This window comes from Haplochromis burtoni, unplaced genomic scaffold (assembly GCF_018398535.1).
Source record: "Haplochromis burtoni strain Fernald_Lab_line unplaced genomic scaffold, NCSU_Asbu1 Contig_391, whole genome shotgun sequence".
Taxonomy (NCBI): Eukaryota; Metazoa; Chordata; class Actinopteri; order Cichliformes; family Cichlidae; genus Haplochromis; species Haplochromis burtoni.
The window spans coordinates 164,316-178,822 of record NW_024582752.1 but is presented as its reverse complement, the minus strand read 5'-3'; the positions used below and the strand labels follow the sequence as shown (position 1 = coordinate 178,822).

Sequence of the window (14,507 nt, the reverse complement as noted above, 5' to 3'; positions counted from 1 at the left end):
CTGTCAAGGAACAAAACAAAACAGTCGTCATTTGTAAACTTGAATTTAAATTTGTATTCTTGCAATATTGCCTCAGAAAGGTCACTGTCATTGGTGATGAATCATTTATTTTGTTGATCTCTTACCCTCTGCCACTGTCTGTGTCTCTCGCACCTTCCATCCACAGAGCTCCCGAGCATCTCGTTGGGCTGACCCGGACCATTTTGCCCAGCGTCAGACCTGCATGAACAAGTTTGCCAACTGGTTTGGCACCATGCCCCTGATCCATTCTCAAATGAGGCTGGACCCAGTCCTGTTCAAAGACCAGGTGTCCATACTGCGGAAAAAGTACAGGGACATAGAGAGGCTATAACCTTCCTGAGCCCCCCCGTTCTCTGGACACTACAAAGAAAGAGCGAGGGGGCGACCATACAGACCGCACAGCCTTTTCAGAGTTGCATGGATGGATCAGTAGAGAAGCAAATGGGGTTTGGAACTGGGGAAAAAGAAACTGGAACAGATGCGGCTGTGTCTTTTTTTTGTTCTTGGTACTTCCTCCGTGTCTCCTTTCTGACCTACTGTAATGTGTACTGGAGAGACCTGACCACAAGAGTCCCACTATTTACACTGACTACCACCTGCTGAAGCTCACCTGAGGAGCTAAAGGTTCTCGACCTTGAAGCAAAGCGGTCTTGGAGCCTGAATTCACAGCTTGCTGCTTCAGTATCCCGTCAGTGGCAAACCACTTTCAACCCCGCTGAAAGAGACAGGTCTGGTCTGTACACTATGCACAGGATTCTGAAAGTTTTTGCTGATAGAATATTACTGATAATTATGAAGAGGATAACACTATTTTGGATTGTGTTTAGCTATTTTTTTATACAGTGGATGAACGGCCAGCACTACTCTTTCTGTATTGTCTTAAAACCAATAGTTTAGAGTGGGCTAAGAGAGGAAACAAAGCCGCGACCACAGAATCGAGTTGCGGTCGTTGATCTGACATTCACAGTGCCTCACAGTTTTATCTGATGCCGTTGGGATCTGGGAATCTCCGAAAAAGACATGGTGCAGAATGAGCACTTTGATCTTGCTGCTGTCGGTTTTATCTTATTTTGTTGGTTTCCCCCGTCATTTGTTATTTTCTGTGTAAATGAAATCATGGAACGTGGAGTAAAATCTTCCTAGTCAGCTTTTATATATTTTGTTGTAGCTCTTTCATTCATGCATTCATTCATATGAGCAAAAAAAAGAAAAAAAAAGAAAAAATCTGAGTCTTGTCATGTGCTATTCTGATTACATTCTCATGGTATAATTATAATGGTGTTAAAGCCAACTTACACAACTAGATTTGCAAATGCAGGAATAGAAATCTCTCATTGAATCCAAGACTGTACTTCCCTGAGAGCTTTTTAGAAAAAAGTCTTCTTAAATAACAAGCTAGGATACTTGTACATGTGTTTTGGCTCGAACAATACAGCTTTGCCTTTGTTAGAACAGGCTTAGCAAACTGAGCCAACTAATTGAAACACACACCACTGTGAAAAGGCAAGAAAGAAAAGCTTTTTGGCAAGATTTATATATATGCCTAAATCCTCATAAATCATTTAAACCCTTTATCTAATTTAAAAATGATACTGAAGGAGACTACCACTTTTCCTCACTTAGAATAAATAAATAGGACGCGGCTGACAAACATTTGCACCGAGCATTTGCATTATTTCTAACTGGGTAGAAATGTTCAGCTTGGGGAATGTCCTGGAGATCCTGTAGTAAGGGATTATTCTCAATGTTCCTTTTAAAGAATACACACAATCAAAAACCTCACTGATAATTACAGATTTAAACTTGCCCTCAGATTGGCATTATGACACTGTGCGTACCCCGCATTTAACAAGTGTAATCCAAAACAAAGACACTGGAAAGTATTTTCCATAATTCAGTACGTCAGTCTGGTAAATTATCTCCCGGCCTCTGCTACATGTATTAGTCTTCTAAATCTGAGAGACATATCTAATTTTCTGCAGTAATATATGCTGACTGCCAAGAAGAAATCGGGATTTTCTGCTTCTTTATTAAACAATTTCTGATTGTTGGATCCCATTAGCAGCATTTGTTTTTTGGTTTATATGTCATATCATTTTATCTAAAACGTTGTCACGTGATGATTTTTAGAATGGGGCATGTGTTTTTGAATCACTGCATCATCCAGGCAAAATGTAATGCAATTCTTTAGAACTCTAACCCCGTAACCCCTGTACATCCTTTAATAATTTGTTTTGTTTGTTTCTGTTAGTTTTTTTTTTTGTTTTTTTTTAAAGAAGATCAAGCATATGATTAGTTTGATAAGCTCCTCGGCCCTTTGTATGTGCCAATACAAGCATAAGTTTTTTTCCATTTCCCTTTCTCATATGAAGAACTCCATTCGCCTTCTCATATTTATTTGGTCCAGCAGGTGTGTTTTTTCTGTCTATATGGGAATGTGAGAAAAAGGAAGGGGAAGTCCAAAGATGAGGGTGCTGCATGGTATTTTTCACTTCAGAGAATGTGCTATCAGCTTGACAGTAAATTTAAAAAAACAAAAAACAGAATTGCATTTCTGAAATAAACTCGGTGCAATATATATAAGGTGACATTTTCTCTATCTTTTTCTTTTCTGTGCCCTTGTGTTAATATCTGAGAGGGCGAGAGGTTACATATTGATGTGCCTTCAGAAGAAATACTGTCACGAGTTTAAAGTTTTCCTCATCTGCCTTTTGCTTCGTAGTGTTTTTTCCTTTATCAAAATCCAGTAACTCATAGTGGCTGCCTAAATGATATTGTTCAACACTGGAATGCTATAACCACACATCTGATACAAACATTCCTGCCTTTTCTGTAATAGGATCATTTTTCAATGTCTTCTTGAACTCATCCTGACACGCATACTGCCTTGTATTACTGTACTTGCGAATTCCCCCGAAAATCCTCCTCCTTCCGAGTTGTCATAGCAGTAGTAGTACATGTAATGCACATACTGTAAATTTTCACACGCGGTATTCATCTGACAGGATTGTGACCTGAATGAATCTCTGCCTGCTTCCTTCACTCTCTTCTGTAACTGCAGACCTAATTTTATAGAGATTAAACTGGAAAGATAGTGAAAAATTCTGAATTTTGTAAAATGAATTTTATAAAAACAAATCAGGGGCGAGAAAAAAAAATCTAATAAAATGTTTGATATAAGTTTACGGTTTTCTTTGTGTGGTTTTTGGTTTTAATTTTCGTTACTTTGAAACTAAAGTTGGAATTTTGTTTGGCTGCGATCCGGATACCCTTTTTTTGCTCTGTTCCCTTTTCCTGTTTGACCTGCCCACAACCCATTTTTAGGCTCCCAAAACATATTTTGTGTACTGTGCACACTAAAGAAGAGCCAAACTGAATAATGCTTCCAGCTTCCTTCTTGTGCTTGTGTGAATTTCATCCTATGCCAAGAAACTGCAGTGTTTACATAAATCTGTGTCAGGATGATTGGTTTAGACACGCTGCATAAATAACAGCATCTATCCAGGATGATCCCATGGTGCATGAGAGCTGCCAACTCAGCTGGAGCAACAGCTACAGGAAAGATTGCTTCCCTCCAATACGCACGCACGCACGCACGCACGCACACACAAACTCAACTGGGCAAAACTCAAAGCAAAAAAAGATCTGCAGTTGGAAAAAGCTGGACTAATGCCCAGTCAGGATGAATTATCATGTCACACCAAAAAGAACACCATTTGGACACTCACACCAGGTCCACATCCACGGTGTGGTCCAATTCAGAAAGAAATGATTTAGATGCGTCGCTGAAAATGTGTAGTTTTAGATAAACTGAAGTGGGAAACTACAGAGATGATACCGCTGGAGTTTTTCCACAGCGCCTTGGGGATGCTATCCAATGCCAAAAGTATTCTTGTATTTATTTTTATTTTTTTAATGTTCTGCAAATCAGTTCAACTTTCCTTAATCCTGGTGATGAGATGTGTATCTGCTGTGGTGATGGGTCTCAGTTTTGGCAGGCAGGACAATTCCCTGCTGTCGGATTAAGCACTGTGACTCAGGGCCAAATCTGAGAAATGCCACTCCCTATCAGATAACATTATGCCATGCTAAGAGAAATGATTGAGGACACACTCAAGCTTCAGAAAGAGAAGAAAGGGCTTCTTTTTTTTCCTCTCTCTATCTCTGCTGCATTTGAAGTCATAAGACATATTATTTTCTGTAGTGCCAATATAGATCTCTTGGGATATGGGAATTTATATAGTCATGGTGTCTGTTTGCCTTACTTTACTTCAAACACTGCAACTAAAAACAATTCATTATAAAGGATTTCATGTTTCTTCCATGCTGCCTTTTGGGATAAAATCCTGAGAGTCATTGTGCATTTTGAACTATATTGAGGGAGCACATTTGCTTTTCTGTTACACTTCTATTGCAAGTGGTATAAAACACTTAACTGCCTTTATCCATAATAAAAAAAAAAGTAGATGATATCTAGTCTATGCAAATGCATATATTTAAAGAAAACTAAGCACGTGAGGAATAAGTCATTTAGAGTTTGAAGAGTACATCATCTGCAGCTCATCTGAATGCCATACAGGACTTCTAACAAGCAGTTACGTTGCAGAAGAGTTGATGGTGCTCCCTGTGGTGACTTAATTGAATACATTTAGATTAGGGACATTATTGCTCTAATAACCAGAATCAATTAATTTCACAGGATTAAAGGAATACAAGTCCTAAGTATTTGCCTAGATAAAAATCTCCAGCTGTTTTTAGGCTTCATCCTTTTCTGCAAGTCTCTGCATATCTCTGCATATAAGAATGCAGTACAGCCTAAGTGGGTTTTTTTTCAACTTAAATAGAGCTTTGCAGATAATAATATACTTCTGTTTTTTAGATGTAGATAATCAGATGCATTCAGGCTTTGACTCAAACCTTGTACATCAAACGTAGGAGCTCGTCTAAAGCAGGAAAGCATCAACAGAGAAGTGGCTGCTTTCTCTAAAGCTATTAAGGCGTATCCGTCACATCATAGCTGCAGACAGCAATCATCTAGATAATATTATCTTGTTTAACAGATGGAAGCTCAAAACTGTGTTGCGATCCAGACGCGGCTCTGGAGTAAAGTGTGTTGAAATGGGTCATAGACCATTTTCTAAAACTTCATACGATGTCCCCATAAATTAGTGATGTATTCCATTCAAACACCTCCATCCAGTTTTGAAATATATTCACTTTTTATGTATTTTTGCCCCCAATGTAATCTGGCCTAGATCACATTGACTGAATGCACGAGGAATGTGGCGGCATTATGTGATCGTGGTGCATAAACAGACCTTGTGACTTCATACTGTCTTGTTAGGATTTGATGTTCACTGAAGATGACTAATAATATTGTTATAAATCAGTTCTTTAACAACGAATTTAACAGAGTAATTCCTCTGATATCTCCCTCATATAGTGATACAGAGCTTTGCTGCTGCTGCTAAATTACAAACATGCTCAACTGGCAGCAGTTGTAATGCAACAGATGCTGTAGCCTATGAGACAAATCCTCTTAGTGCATTTTGTAATTTGATTGTAGATGAGTCATTCTGTTAGCCATGTTCCTCATCTCTGTGTCTAAAATAGTTTATGGACTGCATGGATGACCACTTCACTGCCCACTAAGGATACTGTTAGAAGGATTGACATTGTTTGAGTGTTACCATCCCATGTGAATACAACCGATCATTTTTTGCTCTTTACATAGTCTTTAACATAACCTTGATTAGCTCAGTCCCCTTAGCAAGTCCTAAAAAAGATTATTAATATGTATTATTGTGGTTGTTGTTGTTGTTGGAATTTTAATAATACATACGCGATATATATTTCAGAATTTAAAATTACCTTGGCGATCTCTGTGCAACAGCGCCTCCTATCCTCCGCTGCTGTTCACAGCAGGCTGTCTGTTAGTATCACCCTTCTTAGCAGACTCCTCCTTCGCCATTTTTGACTGTAAACATCCTGTCGATTTTAAAAGGACAGCGGTGAGCGGGAGGAAGGCGACTGGCGCCATCTTGGCTGTTTTAATGAGTACAACAGGGAAGAATTTGCTGGGAGAAATAACTTAATCATTGGGGTTTCGCTCAAGAGGGGATACTGTCGGTAAGTGTGTTTGCAGCGGAAATATTTGGGCGCAGTTTTGTGTATTTTACAATAGGAAGTAAGCATGCATGTGTGAGTTTATTCACTGCGGCCTTCAGTGTAAAAGAAGCCGTTAGCCAGCAGTTAGCGATAGTATTGTGCTAGTGTAGAGGGAAAAAGTATGGGCGCCTTGTTCCTGTGCGCTTCACTTCCCCCCCCCTCACGTGCTTCGTTTGTGTTCTTGCCATTTTATAAAATTTGTGGTTTTGCTCAAATTAAGTTAATTCAGTTTGATCCACATTTTCTGCTTCACCGCGAAGCTGCTCACTGCTTCTTTTGTAGTTAGCTGCTGGCTAATTTAGTTCATCCCACTTGATGGCGCCGGCTATTTGCTGGCGCAGACCACTCTTTGGCGCTTTTAACGTGTTAAACTGTCTGAAGTGCGTGTTCAAAGACGCGTGGGGCTTTTCTAGTTAATTATTGCATTTTGGAAATGTAAAACTTTGTCGTATTATTGAAGTTAAGCGCCGCCAAAGTGCGACTTTCCACAGATAGACATGTGCATTTACAGTGTTTGCCTCGGAGAGTGGGAAATAGGCGGAACTTGAATGAAGTCACGGCGCATGTTTTGATAACGTTCGAATCTCACTTTCTATGTGTAGTTAGTATCTTACCAGCAGTAAGTAACAATTAAAGTTTCATAACTTTAATTTATTTGTAAGAAAAAAAAGTATACGAAGTGTTTCGAGGGAGCTCAATTGGATGAAGTATGAAGTAGCCTCGGTAAATCCAGCTAGCAAGCCCCCTGCTTAATATGAGCGGCGGCTTTCGAAGTTGTCTCAAAATGTTAATTTGAGATACAATAGACCGCTGTTTATTAAATAGAAGCATTCTGATGGCATTATTATTTAAAATATGGGGTAGTGTCTTAACGACTCATGCGACTTGTTGCCCAACTCCGGCTTGGTGGCCTGGTTAAATTTTGAATCTCTATTCCACAATCTGCATGAGTGTCCATCCGTTTTATTTGTAATGGCTTGTTTTGTTGGAACATCAAGGTTATATGTAATTAAGCAATAGGTTTTATTTTGGCTTAAATATTCAGCATATTTCTGAACAAATGATAGTTGCAGCGTATTACTAAGTAATAATTGTGTGCAACTATCCAGTGGTGTTTTCTTCGACTTTTTTCAAAAAGTAGATTTGACTCTTAATCCCACATCAAGAACAGTCAAAAGTATTGAGGATTGTATTGTTGAAGTAGGGCAAAAGATGCATTGTTTTTCCACAAATCCTAAGGGATGGTAATGCTTTTGTCTTGACTTTTTTTTTTTTTTTTTTTTTTTTTAACTACTTTATTATGTTTACAGGTAAATTATACCACAGGGTGAGCGTGTGACCCAGGAGAAGCAGGGCAATGTTCTACGCCCACTTTGTCCTCAGCAAACGTGGGCCGCTGGCCAAGATCTGGCTGGCGGCCCATTGGGACAAAAAGCTGACCAAGGCCCATGTGTTTGAATGCAACCTCGAGAGCAGTGTGGAGAGCATCATCTCACCCAAGGTAACACAACAAAAATAGTCTCAGGTGGTTCTACTGTAGACTTTTTAGTCCACTTTCTATGCTTGTTTTGATCTTGAGCTGGTGAAATACTAAAACAGGACAAATAACCCTGTAAAAATTTATTTTCTTTGAGCATTTTGGGCACTTTTGTTTTTTAGGTGAAGATGGCATTGCGTACATCAGGCCACTTGCTCCTTGGGGTGGTGAGAATTTACCACAGGAAGGCCAAATATCTGCTTGCTGACTGTAATGAAGCTTTCATCAAGATCAAAATGGCTTTTAGACCAGGTAAGGTCTTTTTTCTGTTTCTTGAAGTTTTGATCCATTTTCCCCAAATAAAAACATTTTCCAGCCCATTGCTGTGGTACTGACTTTGATCCATTGTGCTACACCTCATAAATAAGAACCACATACAAAGTTGTGTGTTTAAAACTACGTTGCTGCTTGTCTGTGTTCAGGTGTAGTGGATCTACCTGAGGAAAACAGAGAGGCAGCGTACAATGCTATCACCTTACCTGAAGAATTCCATGATTTTGACCAGCCACTTCCAGATCTGGAGTAAGTCAACTATGTAAACGACTCTTATTTTGTAATTTCTACCAAATACTTTTGTCATTTGTAGGATGCAGTGTAAGGTCTGTGTTTTCAGTCCTTGGTGTTAAGCATGACAGCAACGCATGCCCCCAATTTTTGCTTTCATCAACCATTTTTATTGTCAGTGAAGCCCATCTCATTGCACAATTGCCATCATTACACAGATTGTTCAATAACAGAAAGATGAAAACTTTGTAAATAAGAGCAGCTATTTGGTGATTCAAACAGTGGTGACAAAGACCAACATGGGCTATTGTAGCTAATGGAAGTCTGTATACTACATAGAAAAATGTAGTTCTGCAAGTTGTATTGTAAATAAATGAATAAATAAATACTGCAATTAACAACAAGTATATTGAGTTTCAGTGATGGGCTGACATGGAGGCTTTATAATAACGTCATAGGCAACTGTTTGACTCATCTCTAATACCTTTGTTTGCTTTCTCCTTCAAATAGTGACATAGATGTTGCTCAGCAGTTCACCCTGAACCAGAGCAGAGTAGAGGAGATCACCATGAGGGAAGATGTAGGCAACCTGAGCCTCTTGCAAGACAATGACTTTGGTAGGTCATTATTTATGTTCTCATGTGTACACACACACACACACACATCGCACAACCCAACCATGGTAATGGTCACCACACTTGGCAAATTTAGATTTACTAATTATGTCTTTGTTATCCATTGGGGTTTGAAATGTTTAATTCATTTCTGTGTAATGAGAAATGTGGTGTATATTTTATAATAATATCTGCTGTACTCCTCAGCTGACTTTGGCATGGACGACCGAGAGATGATGCGTGATGCCAGCACATTTGAGGAGGATATAATACATGGTGCGACGGCTTCTAACCTGTTGCTTGAGGCTGAACCTGGTCCAGCTAATCTTCCTGACAAATCCAACCACATGGAGTATGATGACTTTGGGGACGGCTCCATGGGCAACAGTGATGGGGGGATGCTGGGTGAGAAGCATATTTGTTTACACATTGGGATCTGGTGACCGCATCATCATCACTGCCACATCATTCTCATACTTGGCAAACAATTCTTGTTCTGTGAGATATGATAACATGATAAAGCTAAATGTATTATTTCTTAGTTGACAAACTGCTGAGCTCTGAAGACGGCGGCGGTATCTTTGACGATCCTCCAGCTATTACAGAAAGTGTCATGATGCCTCCAGATCATGGTGATGATGAGGATGACTTTGACAACCTCCAGTCACGTAAGTAAACAAAATTGTAGAAACTATGGTGATAAAACTCCTCAGTTGTGTGCCGTTATAAGTGACCATATTGCCTCTTTTGATGCGTGTGTCCAGCGGGCCCAGACAGCCCAGACTCAGGTCCACCAGAGCCCCTGCCTGCCATGGCTGACCAGACAGAACAGACCACTCTGGTTCACAATGAGGAGGAGGCCTTTGCCCTGGAGCCCATTGATATCACTGGTAAGTCCCCGCTCTTTTGTTGAGATGAAAGGCTGCATTAAAGAGGAGAAAAAATTGAATTGAATTCTTTATTTATTATTCTTTTGTAGCATTGCAGTTTTACTCTTCTTTTTTTTTTTTTTTTTTTAAATTGCGCTCCATAAAAAAAAAAAGGGCCTCTATAGTCAATGCTGCATAAACACACTCGCTGTGCAATTTTAAATGCTTAAAAGTGATTAGTTTATGGTAATAAGCACCAAGTAGCCACAAAATTAAAACCAACTACAGATAGTTAATAACATTACACTTTTTCTTTAGTGCTGTGATAGCTTTTCTATTTAATGTCTCTAGTTGTACTGAGAAATTTGAAGGCAGTGCTGCAAATTAATAGGACTGAAGAAAGGCTTAAATTTCTGTAATATTGATATATAATTTGCTCAGAGCAATTAACTTTTAGTTTTACTTGTCTATATTTTGCAGGATAAGCCACATAGTTGCAGATGTACACAGGTTTGATAGGAAGATAATGTCCTCACTTCCAATAAACATGCTTAGTGTAATACATTCTTACTCTCTGGGTAATAATGGGCTATATAGAGTGGAAGCATGAAAATACAGTGCAGGCTGTATTTACGGGCATATAGTACAAATGAATTAAATGTGCCATTTGTGTATACAGCTGGAGTGATTACAACAGAACCATGTTTGCTTGGTGTAACAAACATAGGGAAAAAACTACTAACTTCTCTGTAGACACAGCTTTAACATCATTAAGCACTTATCGTAATAATTTAATCTCCTAAGACCCGAACTCTTCCATCGCATGCATTTTTAATTTCTCTTTGATATTTGGGCATATTGGGACTCGATGAATGTAAAAACAAAGAATTACCAGATTTTTTTTAAAAAAAATTTTTAACTTAATTTTTGTTTCTAAGAAAAATGAGAGCCACATATGAGGATATTCGTTTAAAATTTTGATAGAACAGCAGCAGTATAATGTCCTCATAAGTGGATATCAGGTGCTTGTAGAGCAAAATTGAGTATTTTGGTCTAAATAACCTAGAATGTGATGTCCACATATGTGGACGCCAGGTCCTAGGAGGTTAAAGTTGTAATTTTAATTGTAGGGTAGTTATGGTGAAATAACCATTGTGAACTTATTTTTTTTTCTTGTTTCTTTTCAGTTAAAGAGACCAAGGCCAAGCGTAAAAGGAAACTGATTGTGGACAGCGTGAAGGAGTTGGACAGCAAGACCATCAGAGCCCAACTGTCTGACTACTCAGATATTGTCACCACCCTGGACCTTGCCCCTCCCACTAAGAAGCTTATGATGTGGAAGGAAACTGGAGGAGTGGAGAAGCTCTTCTCTCTGCCTGCTCAGCCCCTCTGGAATGCCAGGCTGCTCAAGGTAACAAATGCTTGTGATAAATATTCATGTATTTGTGGGTTAATGCACACACACATTGAGAACTAACACAGACTTTCAGCTGCCTGTCTGAAATCACTGCTAAGGAATATTAGCACTTTGGCGTGCTTATCACCGCTTTCACAACAGCAGTCCAATTCTCCAAGTAGGTCAGCCTCAGTTGCTGTGTAATGGAAAGGGAGAGGAGATGGAGTAGATTTATAACATAGTATTTTTTCATTGGCATTCTGTTCAGATTGTGGGATTTACAATGAGAGCATTGAAGGAGCAGGAGGTGGAGGAAGTGATTGTTTTTGCCTCTTTCCCTGTCCTTTAACACTGACGTTACTGCTTCTGAATACTAAATAGAAAATGTGTCGATGCATAATTTAGGACAATTTCCTTTTGTCTCACATGAGTCCTCCCCAACAGTTCTGCATTTTTGTTTTAATACTAACTTGTCATATAGTGGTTTTTAAATGTGTAAAAAAAAAAAAAGAAGAAGTTAACACCCGCCCCTCTCACAAGTTGTTTTTTTGTTTTTTTTACTTTTACATATCTGATACCAGATGTTCACACGTTGCCTGACACCTCTGGTGCCAGATGAGCTGAGGAAGAGGAGGAAGGGAGGCGAAGCAGACAGTCTGGATGAGTTCCTCAAAGAACTGGAGAACCCAGAGGTGCCTAGAGACGAGGTCTTAACTCAGCACAGAGATGTTACTGGTAAGTCCTGCTGGAAATGACGAGAGGAGATCATGTCATTAGTTGTGTTAAAGCCTCAGAAGTTAGACCATATTTCATCAAATAAGGTGGTGTTCACCTCGACAGTTGTTATTACTTTCAATTAATCTCTTTCTTTGTGTCCCTCAGACCAGCCTATCATGGAGGAGCCCAGCATACTGGCAGCCTCTGCAATGGAGGGCAGCAGAACGGCCTTGGATGAAACTGTCATGCCCCCTCCCTCCACCCCACGTGCAGTCAAACGCAAGGCTCTTGACAAAGACGGCACCCTTCCTGTGAATATCTATTTCCTTTTTTTTTTTTTAAATAAATAAATAAATAAAAATTATTTATGCTGTAAAATCAGCAAAATTACAGATGTCTAGTTTACCTTTGCATTGCGTATAACAATGTGCTGTTGTTTGTATCTAAAATGTATATAATTGACAGCTGATTCTTGTTAGATTTTCAGTTGTTAAACAGTGTTTTCCTAGACCAGGCTTAAAGATTTCACCTGGTTAGGGTCACATTTGTGTTAAATGTTATTAATAGAAAGGTTCCAACAGATGAAGTTGTTTTGAATCTGTTGAAACATCAAAATGGGTCCAGTTGTAGAAACAAAACATTTCAGGTTACTGCATTTTGTATTAACTCTGTCCTGATTTTGATGTTTTTCTGCTTTCTTTCCTTTTTTAGATGGTTCCCTTGGAGCCGCAGCAGTTGGCTGACCGCTCAGTCGTGCCTCCGAGGTTAGACATGCCTCAGGTGGAATTGCCCCCAGAGGAGAGTAGTCTCAACCTCACAGAGCTTGTCCCTGAACTCAACCTTCTTGGGGAGAAGGAAAAAGACAAGAAGGATGAAAGCGATGAAGAGGAGGTGGGTGGAAATAGCCCATTTATTTACATGCAAAACTGGAGAATTTGTAGTTGACAGTGTTGCCAATTAGTCCAAAGTTCCCAATCAAGAGAAGTAGTTTTTCTGTCTGTGTGGCTATACATGTCTGGACCAGTTGATGCTAATCATTGTTGTTTTTTTTTTTGTTTTTTTTGTACTTTAGGAAGAGGAAGGGCAGGGTGGAGATCAAGATCAGGAAGAGAAGAGATGGAACAAGAGAACCCAACAGATGCTGCATGGTCTCCAGGTAAGAAAGCTGTTATGGTGCTTACACATTTCTGAAAATGGAATTTAAATAACTAAGCCTGTTAGCAAGTAATAATGAAAAGGCTTTGGGCAGTTCACAGAGTGCTTTAAAAAAAAACAAAACAACTAACCTTTTTACTTTACTTGCAACATGGTTTGGATGGATTTAATCCATGGTATGGATTTAAATTTGAAACATGGTAGTCTTTTAAGAACTTTTCCTCACAAATTGACCTCAACAGTGAGAATCATCTCAAAGTTGTGTTATGTTTGATCATACATCTATTTAATGCTTTTGTCTCATAGCGCGTTATGGCTAAGACTGGTGCACAGTCTGTTAGTCTGCTGGACTTGTGCCGGAACAACAACAGGAAGCAGGCAGCCGCCAAGTTTTACAGTTTCCTCGTCTTGAAGAAGCAGCAAGCCATCGAAGTGACCCAGTCTGAGCCCTACAGCGACATCATCGCCACAGCTGGACCAAAATTCCACCTTATTTAGACATTGGAAGAACCAACAAACACTGCTTGCAACAGGCATACATTTTTGATTCTCAACTATTTTCCTTTTTATTTTGTGTTTTCCTGATGCCCCCCCCCACACACACACTTCTTCTTTTTTTTTCTTCTTTTTTTTTCTTCTCCTTCTTCTTCCCTGGGGAAAGGGGGGAGGGATTAGGCGCGAATGCGTTGGAAACTTTTTAAAATAACAGATTTTACTGTACTACAGATTGAATCATGCAGTATTCTTGGTTCAAATGGAGCGAGGAAGAATGTTTAACAGAATATTTATAAAGCAACATTTTTCAGTCACCAATTTGTAAACTTTTAAGTTAAATTTCTATTGTCTGCTTATTCCTTGAGTTTTGTATCATTGCCCCTGTTTCAACTGAAATATTGCAGATTTTAGATAAAGCCCCCCAGTGTACTTTTCAATAAAACATCCTGTAATGACTGTCCATGTTCTGCAAAGGTACTGTTTTATTGCTCAGAAGTGTAACCTTTCCCATCCTCTCCTTGTTGCACTTGTTCTTTGAAAAACAAAATGTTTAATCTGTTTTTTAAAAAAATTGGTCGATCTTACCTGGCATTAAATATCACGTATCAGATGTATAATTCAGGAAGTTTGTCGATTAAGTTTCATGTAAATTTCTTTTTTTGTACCTTTTTAAGTTTATGCTTATTCACCTCTTTGCATTATATAACTAGGTAATGTCCTTGTTACAGTTAAGTTCATTATCCCACCTTTTTAGTCTTTGGGTAACTTCTAGTTGTGATACATCTGTAAAGATTTGAAATAAAGTGTTTTAAGTACTTTGATTACTAACAGGAGAGTATTGATTCACCTTAAATTTTTCAACAAGAAAAAACTGCTTTCAGTTTTTTCTTGTTGCTTGACCATGTAAAGAAAGCACTGAAATGCAAAAACCAGAGACTGGGATCAAAAATACTAAATGTTACAGTTGTGAGCATAGATGACATTGTGGGCATAGATGTCATGGAAATGTAGGGCCTTTAATGGTTTTATAC

At 38.9% G+C, this 14,507-nt stretch overlaps 2 protein-coding genes across 2 annotated transcripts in view; both read left to right on the top strand.

The window, feature by feature from the left end:
* Positions 1-3,201, top strand: part of LOC102290269 (exostosin-1b) — a 44,280-nt gene extending 41,079 nt beyond the window's left edge. Inside the window, exon 11 of the mRNA XM_005944530.2 lies at positions 167-3,201. Coding sequence (XP_005944592.1) covers positions 167-352 — 186 coding nt within the window. The 3' untranslated portion in view covers positions 353-3,201. The remainder of the gene's footprint in view (positions 1-166) is intronic.
* A 2,794-nt stretch (positions 3,202-5,995) lies between these two features.
* On the top strand, positions 5,996-14,304 carry LOC102289767 (double-strand-break repair protein rad21 homolog A). The gene is made up of 14 exons (XM_005944528.3): positions 5,996-6,150; positions 7,500-7,690; positions 7,849-7,978; positions 8,149-8,248; positions 8,741-8,847; positions 9,052-9,249; positions 9,387-9,512; positions 9,609-9,734; positions 10,901-11,124; positions 11,691-11,844; positions 11,992-12,137; positions 12,538-12,717; positions 12,899-12,982; positions 13,288-14,304. Exons 2-14 carry the CDS (start codon positions 7,547-7,549, stop codon positions 13,477-13,479), a joined length of 1,911 nt encoding a protein of 636 aa, XP_005944590.1. The 5' UTR covers positions 5,996-6,150; positions 7,500-7,546; the 3' UTR covers positions 13,480-14,304.
* The last annotated feature ends 203 nt before the right edge of the window (positions 14,305-14,507 follow it).